This window comes from Lepisma saccharinum, chromosome 11 (assembly GCF_977018435.1).
Source record: "Lepisma saccharinum chromosome 11, izLepSacc3.1, whole genome shotgun sequence".
Classification (NCBI taxonomy): domain Eukaryota; kingdom Metazoa; phylum Arthropoda; class Insecta; order Zygentoma; family Lepismatidae; genus Lepisma; species Lepisma saccharinum.
The window spans coordinates 85,704,325-85,723,781 of NC_139239.1; the positions used below are offsets into that span (position 1 = coordinate 85,704,325).

The following is a 19,457-nucleotide window of genomic DNA, read 5'->3' on the forward strand; positions in this document are numbered from 1 at the left end:
GTACTAAACAAGAAGACCCTCAGCATAAAAAAGTCAAGTATATATTACATATATATAACTATGATTTACTCCAATAAATATACTCTTTATATTATTCTCTCAGTCTGATTTAATGCATAATAGACTATATGGCGTAAATTATATCAGTTACATTTTATGATTCCATTTCAGCAATAACCAACTTTCTCTTAAAATTATGCTGCCCATAAATCCTTAATTTAATTTTAATTGTTTACCCTGATGTTAAATATATAGTACTATCTACAAAAATGAGACTTGTCTAATCTCCAAATATAAGATAGGCATTCTCACACTCACTCTCTTTACACACAAATTACTCAATTGAATCACCAGTGTATTTCATCATCCTCTAGCACATCGTCTTGATTAACCCATGTAATAAGCAAAACGACAATGCTATAATGAAACTATAATTATTCTGTTTCATGCACGTAGTAATTCAAACTGAAGTTTTAAGTAATGGAAGAATCTGATTGAAAAACCTAAACTGTGCAACAAAGAATGTTGTTGACTGTTCCCATTTAATCCCATGCCGAAAAACTACTTAACAAGAGCAACAGTGTCTGCCACTTTGAATGGCAACTTCCTTCCAACCTTATCACGTGCATAGCAGTAAGGTGGATTCGTGCAGGCAATGGCGAGTATTGAAGGGGAGTTAACACTGGTGTATCCACACACACACTAATTGAGGACAAGAGCGAGACAGAGACTGATTCACGGTTTCCCGTGAAGGAACTTCGCTTACTTCGGTGAATGAAAAGGGGCTTGCGCAAGCTAGTTCTTGATTCGATAAGAATCTAGCGGGAAGCCACTTTGCACATAAATCTACAATGATTTTCTAAATGACATGCTGGTGACGCAATTCTCACTCACTAGCACACTTTACTAATGAGTGAGGTCACCACACTACCTACATCTAAATAATCCTCCCTGGCATTAACACTCATATTAACTGCTTCCCTTAGACATCCTGCGTTTGGGACTTCCTACACATATCTATATGAACACACCACAGTACCATGATAACAGAGAAAGAATGAATCTCTGAAACGTTGATTTAGAAAACATAATACAGTGGTTAAAGGTCTTTGATGAAACAATAACCACTGATCAGTTACAGAGAAGAAACTGGTTTGCATATTATTCTACTTGAGACTGCCTGGAAAGATTATATCTCAGTGGCCTAGACTCCATCTTGCTAAGAGTTGAAGAATTTGAAATAGTGACTAAAAGTAATTTATTGTATGAGTTTCTCTCTTTCAGTTCCTCCACATAGGCCCCTGACAGATAATCTTCCCAGGCAGTCTCAAATAGAATAGTATGTAAAACATCACATCATTGCAGATCTCAAGAGTTTTCTATTCTTTACCTGGACACAGTGGGCCCTTGGCCACCATTGAGTAATCTTCCTGGGTGATATTTCATAGAAACAGCATCTATGTAGTTGACAATGAAGAAAGATTTCAGAGGTAGAGGCAGGAAAAAAACATTTGATTGAAGCCTAAAGAACTTGCCATAGTGTCCTTACCCCAACCCACTTCTTGCTGAAACCACAACACGTGCCAGGGTTGACAGTTGAAAGCTTTGGCATATCTTTTCTCCGTTCTCGTCTATCAGCAGCCAACCCTCCTCTGGGTATGGTTAATGCATCGCCCAGAGGCATGTATATGAGGGAGGGATGAAGACATGGATGTTAAAAAAACAAAGGGGCTGAACCTAATCTTTAGCCACTCTAGAAAAATGCTCAAGGGAGCAAGGGAAGAGTGCACCCCTTTCTCCATGTTCTGTTTTAGGGGAAAGAGTGGGAGTGGGAAGACACTTGGCAACTCTGAACTAGCCCTCCTTTATCAGTGTCCACTACACCCCTAGATTTATGGCTGTGGTTTTCTCTTCAATTGGGGAAACAAAGGACATTATAGCTTGGCGAAGGCTGAAAAATCATATTTTATTTTATTCATTTCTATTGTGGGTGGGAAGTTATGTAGGTGTTACTACATTGGCTTTAATGATAGTTAGCTATTCATCTGTAATATCACTGGTCTTTTACTTTGTTATAACACTAAAACTTGAATTAACAAGTTGAAAATTCTGCTGAAATACATTCTATCAAATATATCCTATTTTAAAAACAAGAGACAAGTTCTGCATATATGATTTTACTATTTATTGTAGCTGGACCCTGTGGCCGAGTGGTTAGCACATCACGCTGCCATGCCAAGGGTCCCGGGTTCGAATCCCACTCAGGCTTGGTTGTTTGTGAATGTCCATTCATCAATTTCATCCTTTCAACACTCATCCCCATCTTCGCAAATTAGCCAAGAGGCACAGAACCTGAAGTAAAATAAACTAAATTAATCAATCAATCAATATTTATTGTAATTTTGTACACAAAATATATTTTAGTGTAATAGCATTGGTATGATCTTAACTTGTATTTATTAGGAAGTTGAACATTAATTTATGCAGAATTTCTCTCCCAGGTCCAATTTGATGAATTTGAGACTGTTCAGTTTTGCAGCGTAACAATAAGAGATGATTTAGTGTATGAAGGCCCGGAACTTTTTGCAGTTGAGCTGTTTGAACCAAATCAAGCATTATTAGGTATGTGTAACACATATGAATTTTCTAATTACATTTTTTTATGCTTTATTTGTTGAAAATTCTATGAAATTACTTTTTTTTCAGTGACTTTAAATTCATCAGGAAAATAACTGCATTGCATTTTACTTTTACCACAAGTATTTATAAGATTAAAAAGAAATACTAGAGAATATATTTTTTAATACTAAATACCTACTGACATGTCCTTCTCGGATGTATGAACAGACTGTTGAAGTACACCATCCCAACTGGTATATATGAATCTTGGAGCTGGAAGTTACGAGATTAATGGAAGTGAATGAGAGAAAAATTGTACTGTTACTTTGATTTTTTTTGATTTTTTTTGTGAGTTTCATTATGATGTACAAATTTCGTTCTTAATTGCATAAGCAAGATAAATAGATTCTGAATCTATATGTTAAAACTTAAGTCATGAGTTTTGTTCTATTTATTGCAAATCTTAATGTTTTTCCCATGCCCTGGGAGGTATCATGCATATAACAATATACAGTCTCATGTTGTTCATTCTCAATTTGTATTGAGATAAATATATTCTTATGGCTATTAATATCCTATGGTTGAACCTGGCACGACCGTGTCACTACAAATGGGACCCCTGTATAATTTATAAATGTAAACAACACAATATGAATAAACACATGTAAAGTAAAGTGCTCCCCTGTGCATAGCACCACGCCATGAAGGCATATAGGGGGTGTGGGGGTAACGCCCCACACCTTCTTGATCCGGTCGTGAGTGGGGGTGATGTGATCAGCATCACACCCCTGACCGCCTTTACCCCCCAGGGTTTCCCCCAGGTACCCATGTTATTCGACGCTGGGTAGGCACCGGGGTCGCTTCCATCGTTAGAAAAGTTCCCGGATTTGAACCGGCCGGGGATCTAACCCGGGACCTATAATAATTTGGAGTACAGAACGTGGGGCCACGAATACATTGTACATTAGCTACATTAATCTGTTGTAATATGTGTTAGATTTGCAGTTGACTCAGAACTTTTGAAACGCAACAATGGAAAATAAAATATTAAGAAGTGGAAGCAAAGCTTCATATGTTGATGAAAGCACAGTTCATGTGTCTTGCTGTGAAACTACATCAAGGCTTGATGATACGTTTTATAATGGAAAAATGGGGTGTACAAGTTCGGATCTGTTTAACGTTAGGCAGAGATGTTCATTTATGTTGTAATTGAATAAAATATAAAAGAAATAAACATACCAAAATATTTAAGACACGGAGAGGTACATCGTGTCGACGGTCCAGAGCTCGGCCAAAGGATTAGGATGCATACGTTCCTAATGCGCTGGTCTTCTTTCACGAGCCAAATTCATGCGAAAATTATTATTGTTAGAAGAAATCACAACACTGAAACATATTATGACATAGTATTTAATAGACTGTGGTTGAAATACTTACAACACCTCGCCATTCATCTCCACACACCTTGCAAACAAAATACGATCAGTTATCCGTGATGCACTGGGTCAAAACAAGTTAGCAACAGACGCCGCTGATGGCCAGCATTGCACACAAACACTAGTCTTTACTTACGCACCATTTCCTAACAAGTTAAAAAGTTAAGATTGAAAACTGAGTTCAAAGCTAAGAGTCTAAACTTTGTCAAGTGAGGAGGAAATATTTTCCTTTCCGATACATAAAGTTGCTGAAGCAAGAGTGTTTTTTAAGTTCTTTCTTCATTCTTCATTTCCCGAGTTCCTTGCTTCGGGAGGAATTGTCCCCTTTCTCCATTGGTCGTCGAACTTTTAACTCCTCCCACACGTGGTCATGTTTACACTGAAGGGTGATAATTGCGTAGCACAAAAATACAATAACACCTTGTTTGAGAGCTGATTTCGAGGACGAAAAGTATCTCGCTCTAATTAATTTTTACTGCTCACAGCTCGACACTTCGTTAAAGTTATGCAGACAGTTCGTTAAAGTTATGCATTCTGTGGCTGTCTAAACTTCACTGAGGCGAAGATATATTTTCGGGCAGGGTTGTAGTTCAAGATTCCGTATTATTTACCCTTGTCACTTCACTGTCACTGAACCAGACTGGTCGGCGCGCTCACAGAAATTATGTCGGCTGCTAGGGCCTCTTATGTGTAGGACGATTGTTTTGATTCCGAGCCTGACCGGCTGCGCACTCCATTGAGAACAGAGGGTCCTTGTTCAGGAGGAAGGCGAGAGTCTCGTTGGGGGTTTTAAATTTTAAAATGCCTGAAGTTCCGTGATTAGCTGCATCTCTAAATTTCAACCATCAAGCTGAACTTGAATTGATTGTGACGTGAGCTGAATGTGGACTAGATGGACACCAAAGTTTATTGCGGAAACACACTGGCTTCTTTCTCTCGAAGTAGGCACGGTAATATATGCAGGGCTTCATGGGAAAGAATGCCGGTTCCTTCGAGATGGCTGTCCTTTTCTCAGAGAGCAGAAAAATGAAATCTTGGGGGGAAGTGCGTAGAAAGACCGATGGTAATGGTAAATGGTAATTGGTACATCGGTTATAGTTTGTTTGCACTGAATGTCACATTACTTTTCATTTGAATTGTGCAAAGTTAAAGGCACCAAAGGAAAGTAATTCTCCTTGTGAATTAACATGTCTCACATGCAAAGAAAAACTTGCAGTTCCTGTTGTTCCTGTTACTGCTGATTTGCTCGCTTCTTTGCAGCGAATGCTGGAGGCAAATTCCAGCAACCTGGAAGCTAAAATGAAGGAAAATGCTAATAAGCTGGAATTTAGAATGCAGGAACATTCTGATAGCTTAGAGGCTAAACTCCAGGAAAATGTGAATATATTGGAGCACAGTTTACAACTAAAGCTGGAAGAAAGTAGTCTAACTCTTGAGTGCCGACTAGAAGCAAAGATGGAGGAGAAACTGTCCCAGAGTTGTTTACAACTCGCTGCGTCCAATTCAGAGATGGGACGGAGGATCGAACAACTGACTCTGCAAATGTCTGAGGGACAGCAGAAATTGAAGGAAAGCCTTGAAATTGAGATGATGAGCTTATGTCAAGCATGTCAGTCAAATTCTCAGCAGCTGGAATCTAAACTCCATGAAATAGTTGTTCTGTTGAGGGACGAATCTGAGCAGACCAAGGAGGACTTCCGAAAGGAAATCACTGAAACGCAGAGCAGTTTCAGGGAAGAAATGTTCAGAAAGTTGGACAACCAAGTGAATTTGCGAGTTGAAGAGACGGTGGCGGAAAAACTTAAAGGCCAGAGGGTCCTAGAGAGAATGCTGAAGAGTGGAAAAATGATATGGAATCCAAACAAGGGAAGCTTTCTTCAGACATGAGTAATCTTTGTGACGAAGTGGCTCAAATTTCAACCACTTTAAGCAAGTTGCCACTCTCCGATGAACCAGAGTTACCAAGGGTGGACCAGCTGGGCTTGCCTTTTCGAAGGTTGCTGTCTCCTAGTCATTCTGAGGTATCTTCGGGGCAACGAAACCTTACACATGTAAAAAAAAAAAAAAAAAAAAAAGGCGCCACAGAGAGATCGTTTCCAGTTCTTCAGGCATGAAGTCGAATTTCTCAGAAAAGAGAAAAGAAAGAAAATCTCGAACCAATGCTACGTGTGATGGGATGATTCCCCACATGGCTGGCCTGAATTCCATGTGAAAGTTCAACAGAAATATTATAGCCACTTCGGCTGAGATTTATCTGAAGGAATTAGATACCAACCTTGAGATCCTTCAGATCCCACATAGATACAGGCTGGAGATTATTCCTCGTTTGCTAACGGGCATGGCTTATCATTGGTTCTACTCTCATAAGAATGATTTCCACACATATTCAGGGCATTTAAGAGGTGTTTTGCTTCTTCAGAGGCAAAAGAAAGGGAGTTGGCATCTGTTAGGGCCAAACGGTACAACAAAAACAATGACAATAGTTTGGAAGAATATGTTTGGTCTGTATACTCTGCTTACAGAAACCTGAGTAGCCACTACACAGAGCAGGAGGTGGTAAACCTCATAATCGGCCAATTGCCTTATAGAGTGAAGCAATTGGGTATGGTCTACGCTCCCGTAACTGTTGATTTGCTTTCAGATTTTGTTAAGAGATACGAGCAAGCGGAGGAGCAGGATGCTTGGTGAACTGCATGGAGGAAGGAGAATCCTACTCACCAGAACAACCGAGATATTCCAAGCAACTCGATAAACAGAAACCCGAGGGTTCGTATGTTCCAGAGGCAGCACAATTACCGTGGAAATCTCTGTGCAGCAATCGTTATCGTCAACAAAGTCAAAATAGGCAGAGACGAGAGTATGCTGCTGCCAGATATGAACCTTGTGAGAGACCATGAACTGAGAATCGTTTATCTTCACCGGAGCACAGTGAACCTTTGAGTGAAGGTCGTAGCTCTCCACGATTGCGTGGTGAGCAGTGGCTTACAAACCGATGCTGCAGTGTTGTACCCTAGTAACGAGCAGCAACAGAGTGTCGAGCTGACCAGGAATTTTTGCTGGGAGAATGGAGCAAATCTCGACCAGGTGTGGGATTTTACCCCACGCCTGGTATAGAAACGTCCCCTTCTGATGTTAGGCGGCAGTCTCGGATAGAACTGGGGCCTGCAGAAAATATTTCCCAGTCTGTAAATAATGAACTGAAGCTGGTGTTTGTTATTAATCATGAAGAGAGTGAGTTTTTACAATTTGTGTCAGGTTGTCAGTCTAAAAACTTTGAAAGAGCCCCTGAGTTCAAGGCACATGTAACAAATGTTGATATCACTTGTATAGTGGACTCTGCAGCTGAAATATCTGTTCTGAGTCTAGATATTTGGAAGAAAAAAATGGAAGCTACTCTAGAGGTGTGACTTATTGATTTCACTGGGAAAAGTCGAACTTGAGTTGTGGGAAAACGCAGAATCGTGCTGGAAATTGCTGAGACCACCATACCTTTAGAAATTTTAGTTTGAAGGATTTGCTTTCAGACTTATTATTGGGTTATTCGTTCCTGCAGAAATACGAAGCAGAGATCAATCTCAAGCATAAAAAGTTGTATTTAATGGTGGATGGAGAGCCAATTGAGCAGAATCTAGATGATGATGATTCCGTTGATCAGCAGATGAGCATCTGGAGGATTGACACTAGTCACGATAAATGGGCTACACTGCTAGAGGATATAAGAGAGAAGATTGACTCCAGTGAATTATTGACTAAGGAACAAAGAGCCGAATTATTTAAGATATTTATTACTCATAGTAAAGTGTTTGTGTTTGTGTTTGTGACAATCATCTGTCCAGTGATGTTCCAGTGAGCCAAAGACTTTATCCAGTTGAGTTGCAGAAATTCTTACGTTTTCTTCATGTGTATTGCCAGTGTGTCTACCTGATATTGTTTAAAATGCTCTTCAACATTGCCTCACTGGTTAATAACAATTACAAATTGTTTTTGTACCTGCAGTTCTATCCAAGATTGTACTAAATTTCCAGCCCGAATCCGAAGATGGTGAGAAAGACTGGCAAAGTAAGGTTGTACAAGTGCAGTTTTAAGGGAATGATATGCTGTGCAGAGGCAGAAACTGAAGCAGAAGTGCCATACTTTGCAGTTGAAGGAGGAGGACCTGGTGCTGCTAAGATGTCATCGTCCAAGTTCAGCTCTTAACCGAACCATTTCCAAGTTGTTTTTATTTGTGGACAGGACCCTTCATAGCTCCCCAAGTGAAATTCAACATGGCAGTGTTATAGGACACAAAAACTCGCAAGGAAGTGTGCAAGGTGAATTTCGACAATCCAAAGATTTTTAATTGCTCTCCAGACATGAGGAAGATACTTTTAGAAGGTTGAATCAAAAATCTCCTTGACTGTGAGTGCTTCCACGAGTTGTCGTCGATTTTATTTCTCAATGAAAGGGGCGATTGACATGTTCTTCCCAGACGTATGAACAGACTGTTGAAGTACACCATCCCGCCTGGTATATATGAATGTTGGAGCTGGAAGTTACGAGATTAATGGAAGTGCATGAGAAAAAAAATTGTGCTGTTACTTTGATTTTTTTTTGTGAGTTTCATTATGATGTACAAATTTTGTACTTAATTGCATAATTAAGATAAATAGATAAAAAAAGTAAAGGTAAAGTGCTCCCCTGTGCATAGCACCACGCCATGAAGGCATATAGGGGGTGTGGGGGTAATGCCCCACACTATCTTGATCCGGTCGTGAGTGGGGGTTATGTGATCAGCATCATGCCCCTGACCACCTTTACCCTGCAGGGTTTCCCCCAGGTACCCATGTTATTCGATGCTGGGTGGGCGCCGGGGCCGCTTCCATCGTTAGAAAAGTTCCCGGATTTGAACCGGCTGGGGATCGAACCCGGGACCTTTAGCATGGTAGTCAGATGCGTTACCGACTGAGCCACCTCGGCCATAAATAGATTCTGAATCTATATGTTAAAACATAAGTCCTGAGTTTTGTTCTATTTATTGCAAATCTTAATGTTTTTCCTGTGTCCTGGGAGGTATCATGCGTATACCAATATACAGTCTCATGTTGTTCATTCTCAATTTGTATTGAGATAAATATATTCTTATGGCTATTAATATCCTATGGTTGAACCTGGCACGACCGTGTCACTACAAATGGGACCCCTGTATAATTTATAAATGTAAACAACACAATATGAATAAACACATGTAAAGTAAAGTGCTCCCCTGTGCATAGCACCATGCCATGAAGGCATATAGGGGGTGTGGGGGTAACGTCCCACACTTTCTTGATCCGGTCGTGAGTGGGGGTGATGTGATCAGCATCACACCCCTGACCGCCTTTACCCCCCAGGGTTTCCCCCAGGTACCCATGTTATTCGACGCTGGGTAGGCACCGGGGTCGCTTCCATCATTAGAAAAGTTCCCGGATTTGAACCGGCCGGGGATCGAACCCAGGACCTTTAGCATGGTAGTCAGACGCGTTACCGACTGAGCCACCGTGGCCACTTTGTTCTTAGTTTTTCCATATTTTAGTCCTATCTTTTCTATTCTATCTTCCCATGTATTTCTTGGCCTGCTTCTTCCTACTCTACCCTCAACCCTCATCTCCATCACTTGCTTAGCTTTCCTATCTTCATTCATTCTACTTACATGTCCATACCACTTCTACTACTTCAGTCATTGTCTTCTTTTGTTTTACCTCTTCTCTTATTCTTTCATTTCTTATTCTGTCTCTTCGAATTTTCCCCACTGTTCTTCTGAGATATTTCATCTCTATTGCTTGAAATTTACTTAGATGTTTATCTTGGAGTGCTAAGCTCTCTGTGTCATAGCCCATGATGGGAACTACAATTGAGTTGTAGAGTTGCATTTTTGTTTTTGTACTGATCTCCCTTTTTCCCACTAAAGTATTACTCATTAGATAGTATGCTGATGCTGCCTTCTTTGTCCTATTCATTATCTCTTGATCAATTTTCCCACTGCTACTTATGATGGTTCCTAAGTATTCATATGTTTCTACTTTCTCTAGTTGTTTTCCTTCGCATATTATATACAGGGCTTCATTTTCCTTGTCCTCTTTAGTCACCCGCATGATCTTACTCTTTTCTATATTAATCTTCATGCCTTTCCTTTTAACTTCTTCATAGCATTCTTCCACTGCTTGCTGAAGTCTCTCAGGTGTATCTGATATCAGTACGATATCATCGGCATATAATAGTGCTTGGATATTACTGGCCTTAATCTCCACATACCTATTTTCGTTCTATGTGTTTGTCGTTTGCATATTTTAGCAATTTCGTATAAAAAGATGTTAAATAGGATTGGAGTGAGGCTGTCTCCTTGTTTTATGCCTTTCTGAATGTCAAATTCACCTGAGTGTTCGCCATCTACTCTAATTGTTCCTACAGGATTATTATTTACAGGGTGGCTCAAAAAGTCAAAAATACCCCCGGTACAAGGCCACAGCAGCACGCAACATGGAAATGGTGATGACCAATCGTTATCAGGCCAAGGGGGAACCACATTGATGCCACCCGCGTGGTCAGTGGCCATCTTGATGTCCACCATCTTGAATTCAACTTCAGAATTTTAAATGAGAAGGGGGTGATATGATATATCAAATCAGGCTAGAATTTCGCGAGAACTACAATGGTGAAGGTTTTTTTGACATATCTTTAACCAGTAAAAAGTTATGACTGAATTCTTGTACCAATTTGCTCCTTTTCGAGATGTTACAAAAATGCCTTAAAATTTGTTTAGCGCACCGGTAATGCATCGAGATCAAAGTGATGTCTATGGAGAGAAGTTTGCATGTCATTGCACCGATTTTAATCGGATACATCCACGAAGAGCTGCACATTATGAATGCTTGTCGCGAACAATTTATAGTTTGACGCTTCCATTAAATTAAAAGTCCTTCACAGTGACAAGGGTAATGTTTATGTTCATAAGGAAGTCCATATGCGACCCTTGTCATCTGATAACTAACTTTTAATAGAAACTGCTTCACAACGTTCCCACAGTGTTCTGGTGTTCTTCCCTATTGAAAAAACTGTGTAAAAAGTACCTTCTTTCATAAGCATGGATGAAAAAACCTGTTTATTTAACAAATCCAAGTAGCCCTAAGCAATTAAGGTTCCGTTGATGGAAAATTGACTAACGAATCGTGTTCCACACAGCACGCCACACCATTAACTTACCAGCACTAACCATTCAGCTTTGATCTGTCGAAAATGAGTTACTGTGAGGGTAAGACACCCCTGGCACCCCTGGGGGTGAGGGTGGGGAGGGGGTGACATGTAAAAATAATTGAAAATGACCTATATTAGTGTGGAATCCATAGTTTTTGGTTTCGATAAGATGAATAGTGACACTACCAAAGCCGTTCAACTTCAAGACACCTCTGGTACCACTAGGGGTGGGGTGGGAAGGGGGTGACATGTAAAAATAATTGAAAGCGACTGACATTAGTGTGGAATCCATAGTTTTCGGGTTCACTAAGATGAATAGTGACGTTTTAAATCCTGTTCAACTCCAAGGAACTTTTGGCACCCCAAGGGGTGAGGGTGGAAGGGGGTTGACATGTAAAAGTAATCTAGAACGACCGATATTATAGTGGAATCCATAGTTCCATGGGTCGCTAAGATTAATACTGACATTCCCAATCCCGTTCAACTCCAAGACACCCCTGCACCTTGAGGAGTGGGGGTGGGAAGGGGTGACATGAAAAAATAATTGAAAATGACCGATATTAGTGTGGAATCCATAGTTTTCGGGGTCGCTAAGATGAATAGTGACACTCCCAATCCCGTTCAACTCCAAGTTCATTTTACACTATAGTTAGAATTCATTATTTTCCTGTCTAATAGAAGATTGGGATAAATAAATACCCGGGCAACGCCGGGCAATCAGCTAGTTTTAAATATAGTTACTTTCCATCTGCAGAGAGCTCCATGCATGCATATGGGGTTCTTAAAATAAATAAATACATTCAATAAATAATAGAACCTAAGCACAAAATGTTAAAAACAGTTATTAAGTTTCTACATTTAATCACCATAAATCTTCTCTTTCCTAGGATTTCCAAGTAGTTCTACTATTACTATTTATGATAAAGAGGATCAACCAGAAGTTGCATTTAAATCTTCAAAATATTTTATCAATGAAACTGATAGGTACATTTATGCAGACATAGTGCGTTCAGGTAAGTATTTTTTTTTTGCAAATTATATTTCAAAATATTAATTTTAATAATAGAGTAATTACTTTTATCAACAACAGAAGTAACTTAAACAGTTTATGTTATTTTTTTAATTTAAGTATGTCAATATTGAAGTGTCCTCTTATACATGAGAATCGTTTAAAAAAAGTGATTACTCAACAGTATGTTCCCTGTTTGTGACTAGTAGCAAAAATGAATCATGGATTCAGATAATGGCTTTATTCCCACTCCTACACATGACATTTCGTAGTTCCACAGATTGACATGTGGTGGAAGCACATAGCCTTATTGAATAGTGTGCTCTAAAACAATGTTATCATTAATAAAACAAATTGCATTCATCAAAATTCAAATTGAATGTGAAATAAATACTGTTAAGTGTCACAGAGAATTTCTGCAAGCTTGTGGTGATGAGGCACTGCTATATACAACAGAGTGGTTCATTGGTTTGCCGTACTGATTTGCCAGGACTGCAAAAGTTCCAAAAAGCTCCCAGTAGCATTTAAGCGATGCTTCTTGTTGCCTACAACTACGAGGTGATTAGTGGGAAATGACCAACACTTCTGGCAATAGATTCAATTGTGCTGCACCACAACTTTGTGCTATGTTGCAAAGTCAGTTGGATAACTTTTCAAAACGTGAGATTGGAAAGTGCTAGATCACCCCCTCCATAGTCAGGACATGTGTTCTTATGACTACTGCTTGTTTCAGAAGCTAAAAGATCCTTTATGGGTATGGGCGTGTCACTTCAAGACAATCGATGGAATAGGGCAGAACCTCAGTGATATACAGAAAAACGATTAAACTGTAGTGAGAAAATTGCCAGAAGTTTGGCAACATGTGCTATACTTGGCTGGAAACTATTATGAAGTAATGCAGTAACTTTATCCTCCACAACAATATAAGTAGACCAGTTATGAGCATGTAATCACTTATTTTTAAATTTATACTATAAGTCAATACTTATTCAAATTCTTGTTAATAAACAGAGAAAACAAATAAACAGCGTGATAGAAGACACTTTAAAATTCTGTCCAAGCTTTCAACTCCATCTTGGAGTCATCATCTTGGGCTGGTCAAGAGATGGTGAAGAAGAAGCAGTCCAGGTTCTGATAATGTTACCTCAACTGCATCTTCTTCACCATCTCTTGACCAGACCTGATGATGACTCCGAGATGAAGTTGAAAGCTTGGACAGAATTTTTAAGTGTCTTGTACCATGCTGTTTATTTTTTTGTGTGCTTTTTAACTAGAATGTTGCCAGCATGCGACATAAGAAGTTTTTTTTTAATGACTTATTCAAATTGTTATCAGAGCCTCATAGATATGAACTGGAACAAGTTTTTTTATTACTATTTTTTCTTCTTCATAACTTGTGAATACATTGAACTTCAAACTTTGAAGTATAACTGTTTTACAAATTAAATTAGGCAAACACAGGAGATGTACTACATAGGTATGATGTATTTTCGCTGAAAATTCTATGTTTAACATACGTTTAATATTTGTGCTGTTATTTTCATAGTGGAGGAGGGAAGCACATTAGGTAAAATACTGAAATGTGGGAGCTTCTGCCTGCAAGTATTAATTTTAGGCTACTGATCAGTAAAACCTGAAAAAGGTACCCTTATGTGATGGTCATGTTTATATATTTGTTCATCTGTCTGTTTCAACTATTGATGTCTCAGAAACTACAAGGATGATAAAAACAATAGCTAGGTGGAAACAAGTAACTCTGTAGTCTCGAATGAGGGTAATGGTCAACTTATTGTCACCTCAAAAACATGAATACTGTCATGTGGAGTTATCATATCGTGCAGCTCATTCCTCATGGATTGGAAATCCCTTCTGATTTTATATGCACATCTCTAGTAGAATTTGATACATGATGGTTCACATGATATTGATTGGTGGCTCACAGAAACAGATGAAACAACCAGCATTTTGTCTCCCTTACTTTCATTCAAAAAAGTTTGTTCTATCGGGTGTCCCACTTAAAAGTGGTACGACTCACTGACTGCTTTTCATACTAGTTGAATTGTTTTTCATATGTAAATACTGCAGAGTTTCAAGACATGTGTCATCATATAATTACATTTTCACATCTTATGTTAGGTTAGGTGCACTTACTGTGTAAAACTGTCTGGTTTATAACAAATGCTGAAAGTGCCATCCACCAGCATCCAGGCATCGCTGCGCTCGCAGTACAAAGTTCTGAGAAACACGTCGTAATTCTTCAGGGGAGATGTTATTTATCTCGTTTGTGATGTTCTCTTTCAGTTGGTCTATCGTATGAGGGTTATTAGCATACACTTTTCCTTTCAGAGCTCCCCATAAATAAAAATCACAAGATGTTAAGTCGGTGATCGCGGAGGCCAAAGGTTTTTGCTGACAAGCCTGTTTTCGGGAAACACTTCACTTATATGGGTCATACTCTGGTTGGAGGTGTGGGCAGTGGCACCATCTTGTTGAAAGACGCCGTGTCTTTTTTCATTTTCTGTTAACTGTGCATAGAACGACTCAAATATCTGCAGATATCTTTCGCTGTTGATAGTCTCTTCAAAGAAAATTGGTCCGATAATGCATGTTCCCGATACTGCACACCAAATGCCTATCTTCTCTGGGTGAAGAGGTTCCTCATGCACGACGTGTGGGTTATCCTGTGACCAAAATCTACAATTCTGTGAGTTGATGTAACCAGAAAGATGAAACCAAGCTTCATCTGTCATGAAGAAGAGCATAGGATCCAAGTAACCATCAGCAATCGAAGATAACATCCAGTTGCAATAAGTAACTCAATTAGCTTTGTCTGGTTCTTTCAATTCATGCACTACGGTCACACGAAATGGTCGGAAATGGAGCTCTTTTAGTACACGATGGCATGTTGTGCGGGATACACCAACTTGTTGAGATAATCTTCGTATCGATTTCTTGGGGCTTCTCAATATGTTACTGCGAATTCTGTCCATTACCACCGGGGTCTTCACTGTGGAACGCTTCTTCTTCAAAACATTACTAACGGATCCTATAGTCCTCCATTTGTTATACATCTTTTGAATTGCATTGGTTGTGGGAGGCTTCATACCGACGTATTTCGCCACAAACATTTCATTAGTCTCTTTAATGGACCCTGTCTTCATGTAAAATTCAACAATATCTATCAGGTGTTCAATTGCAAACTGCACCATTTCTCGCGCAAACTTTTGCACAACAATCTCCGCAAACAATCACTTTTAAACTGTCGAACGCAACTCAACAATTACGTGTGACTTCAAGTAATGCGATATTTCAGTGTAGGCAACTACATTAATCTGATTCCACCCATTTATTTGTGAACGCCAGAATGAATGTTAGGCGTATCACTTTTAAGTGGGACACCCAGTATAAGAATATGCACTTGAAATTTTCAAGGATAATAGTCATGTAAAAAATAATTTTTATTTGTAGCCCCTCTTCTCGTAATTTGTAATCATTTCTGTTCTTTCTATCTAAATGTGCTTCAATACTCGATATATCCAAGATATTCTGAACAATATAAATTTGAAGTAGAAGTGACTGCTGAATTTCTTTAATGTATTTTTGATAATATCACTTGTAACAGATCTTCATAAGGAAATATTAAATTCAAGAATGGATCTGACACAGGACATAAAAACATAAATGCAAAAGCATGTATATAGTTCAGACTGTGCCATTTATTTATAACTTAACCTGATACGTATTCTTCTGCTTTTGGATGTTATGTAATGAATTGGTTAAAGAATCATTTAGTGTGTTCAGGCTGTAGAGAAATAATAATATGTATAATAATAATAATAATAATAATAATAATAATAATAATAATAATAATAATAATAATAATAATAATAATAATAATAATAATAATAATAATAATAATAATAATAATAGCAATAACAATATGATCTCTTAATACAACTAGAAATTTCTAAATTCAAATAATTGTAATTTCTGTTCGTTGCTTTGGATATTTATAGGTAGAAAGTGTTTTAAAATAATGCTTATCATGCAAGCAGATAAAGTACTATATCCCTTAAAAATATAATTATAGGTATGTTCTGAATTGCTGATGAACTTCAATTTCCTGAAGACATCTGAAGCTTCATTAGCAATCCAGAAAAATTAGTACAACAAACCAATCCTCATTAATACTCTTAACATTTGAGGGCATTGCAAATTTCTCTTGCAAAATTCTGCAAAAACGATTAGCAATATGTTTAGTATCAGATCCAAAATACAATTAAGTGATGATTTTATTTTTTCCCAAAATTTATTTTTATCATGTGTAATTATACTAGTTAAACTTTGAATTTTAAGTTTTTTTTTTTTATCAATTATTGTGTTGAGAAATATTTGGTCTTTGTTTCCAGCAATTGTTTTACTTCACAAGCGAGCAAGCGTGTATTTTTCTTTTCAGGTATATTGTCATCTACAAACTGTTCGACATTTGTATGGAGAATTTCTTCTTCTTCTTCATGAGCCCTTCAGCATAGATGACAATTTTGGTCAAGTGTCTTGTCTTGTTGCACTGAATTAGTCAGTTGAAAACACCATTGGTGGTTTGAGATACTCAGCACTGTAGGATAGTTGTATGTCATTGTAGGTCAAAATTACATTTTCTTGCAAAGCCATAAATGATGCAAATATGGGGGTAGGGGAGGATTCAGATCCATTAGGAGGGTGTGAAGAGAGATCGGAAATGGAAAGCAGAGTCGTGCAAGGCTATTGTAGAGAGTATTATGTTCTTGGGAGTAATCAGAACATTCTAGAAGTAATGTTTTGCATCTGGTGTCTCTTTTTCCACATGAGCAACATTGGGAGTTTATGATTTTTATTTTTGTAAAATGTGAATCAGTGTAGAAATGGGTGGAACATAACTGAGTAGTTAGAACTATGACTCATGTGAGGAGTATAGATCTCAAAAATTGCATTGTTGAAAATCATGTCAGAAACATTGGTAGTTATCAAACAATTTTTACTTAGCTTGATCAGTACCCTTAAAAACTAAATGAACCAAAAATGGTGCAGTAATGACACCAAATTCACATTAAGGCAGAAAGAAGTAGAATTTTTTCTTGACAATATATTATGGCTTTGAACAATATTAACTTAATGAAACAAGTTCTGTGCAAAGGAATTTGTTTTATTATATTGGGTTGATTCATAAGTTCGTAGCATTTGTGTTTGGTATGGCAAATTTTTGTGGTTTTATGAGTTTACTTATCATTTAACATTCATCAATTGGACTCACATTGTTGGGCTAGTGAATAAAAAGTAAAGTAAAAGCAAAGTGCTCCCCTGTGCTATGCACCATGCCTTGGGCTAGTGAATACACATTCAATTTTGTAGATTTGAAGGAAGGCAGTGATATTTGTGGACTAAAGAACAAAAAGTGTCAAGTGGGGAAAAAATGAACACTTCTGACATATTCTTCTGTCTGAGTTTAACAGAGGAGCAAAGGCAGTGGGGGTTACTCAAAATGTTTGTGGCATGTACAGGGAGATTGCCAATGGTGACAGCAGGGCAGGAAAATGGCTTTGTCATTTCAAAGAGGGCAATTTTGACTTGACTGATTTCCTACATTCAGGGAGACCATCTGGCTTTAATGAAGACCATTTAAAAGCTCAAATCCACATTGATCCATGTCAGTCAACCTGAGAATTAGGAAATCTAATGAACTGTGACTATTCAACCATCGGACATTTGCATTTTTCAAGACACCACACGTTTTAAGTGAAAGAAGCAAAAATCAGCGAGTTGACCAGGGCGATTGCATGAAGTGCTGCTGTAACATGATAATGCACTCCCACACTCTGCTAACATTACAAAAGCTGCTATCCAGGATCTTGGCTGGGAGGTTATTTCACTTCCCCTCTCTTCTCTGCTATCTCTCCAACAATCTTAAATAAATTTCTTTAATAACAAAATGCTCTTCAAACTTATTGGCTTGACGACATCTTTAACCCCAAATCAGCTGATTTATTTAGGCATGAAATTGAAAAGCTGCCCCAGCATTGGCAGACAGTCATAGACAATGAAGGAAAATATATCACTGATTAATTTCTGTCTTTTGTTCATCTCAAATGAGTGTGTGTGTGTGTGTGTGTGTGTATATATATATACAGGGTTATTATAAATGATGGACCCATTTTCAAAACATCATATTTATTGAGGTACAAATCCAAAGTGAACAAGCTATATACCAATGGAAAGAGGAAGGTTCAAAGTTTGTTACCACAATGTTTGTAACTGTTATAAATGTTCAATGTGGCCACCATTGGCTGCACGGCAAACATCGACGCAGTAGCCAAACTCATTCCACACACGCGTAAGCATATCTGCTGTTACCGAGTGCACGGCAGCAGTGATCCGGTTACGCAGATCATTCAGAGTTGTTGGTAGAGGCGGGACGTAAACAGCTTCCTTCACATAACCCCATAAGAAATAGTCGCAAGGTGTGAGATCCGGAGATCTGGGTGGCCAGAAGTGCAGAGCCAGGTCCTCAATTCCCCTGCGACCTATCCAGCGCTGAGGAAGGGAGTCATTCAAAAAGTCTCGTACAGATCGGTGCCAATGGGGCGGAGCCCCATCCTGTTGGAAGATGAAGTCCTGGGAATCTTCCATAACTTGAGGGAACAACCATTGTTCCAACATGTCCAGGTACGTGATTCCCATTTCAGTTCTTTTCGCAAAGAGAAATGGTCCATAAACCTTTGCACTGGATATGGCACAGAACACGTTGATCTTCGGTGAGTCTCTTTCATGTTGCACGGTTGCATGTGGATTTTCCAAACCCCATATGCGAACATTGTGCCTGTTGACTTTTCCACTGAGGTGGAACGTGGCTTCATCGCTAAAAATTACACGCTGTAGAAATGCGTCATCCTCCATCTTTGCTAGCAGATAATCACAAAATGTGATACGCTTCTCTTTGTCATTGGGTGTGAGAGCCTGTACCATTTGTAATCGGTAGGGCTTGTACAGCAAACGTCTTCTCAGAACTTTTCATACCGTTGGTTGGGGTATTCCAAGCTCTCGACTAGCTCTGTTGGTAGACTTTTTGGGACTACGCACAAAACTTTCTTCAATCCGTTGGACATCGTCCTCTGACACATGCGGTCGGCCTGTGCTTTTTCCTTTGCTCA

The 19,457-nt window shown here is 38.7% G+C and overlaps 1 protein-coding gene across 2 annotated transcripts in view; it reads left to right on the forward strand.

The window, feature by feature from the left end:
* The window catches only part of LOC145994954 (extracellular matrix organizing protein FRAS1-like), a 408,454-nt gene that overhangs the window by 340,465 nt on the left and 48,532 nt on the right, over positions 1–19,457 (forward strand). For both annotated transcript variants that reach the window (XM_083131481.1, XM_083131482.1), the window contains 2 exons: positions 2,502–2,622; positions 12,152–12,277. In XM_083131481.1, coding sequence (XP_082987607.1) covers positions 2,502–2,622; positions 12,152–12,277 — 247 coding nt within the window. The remainder of the gene's footprint in view (positions 1–2,501; positions 2,623–12,151; positions 12,278–19,457) is intronic.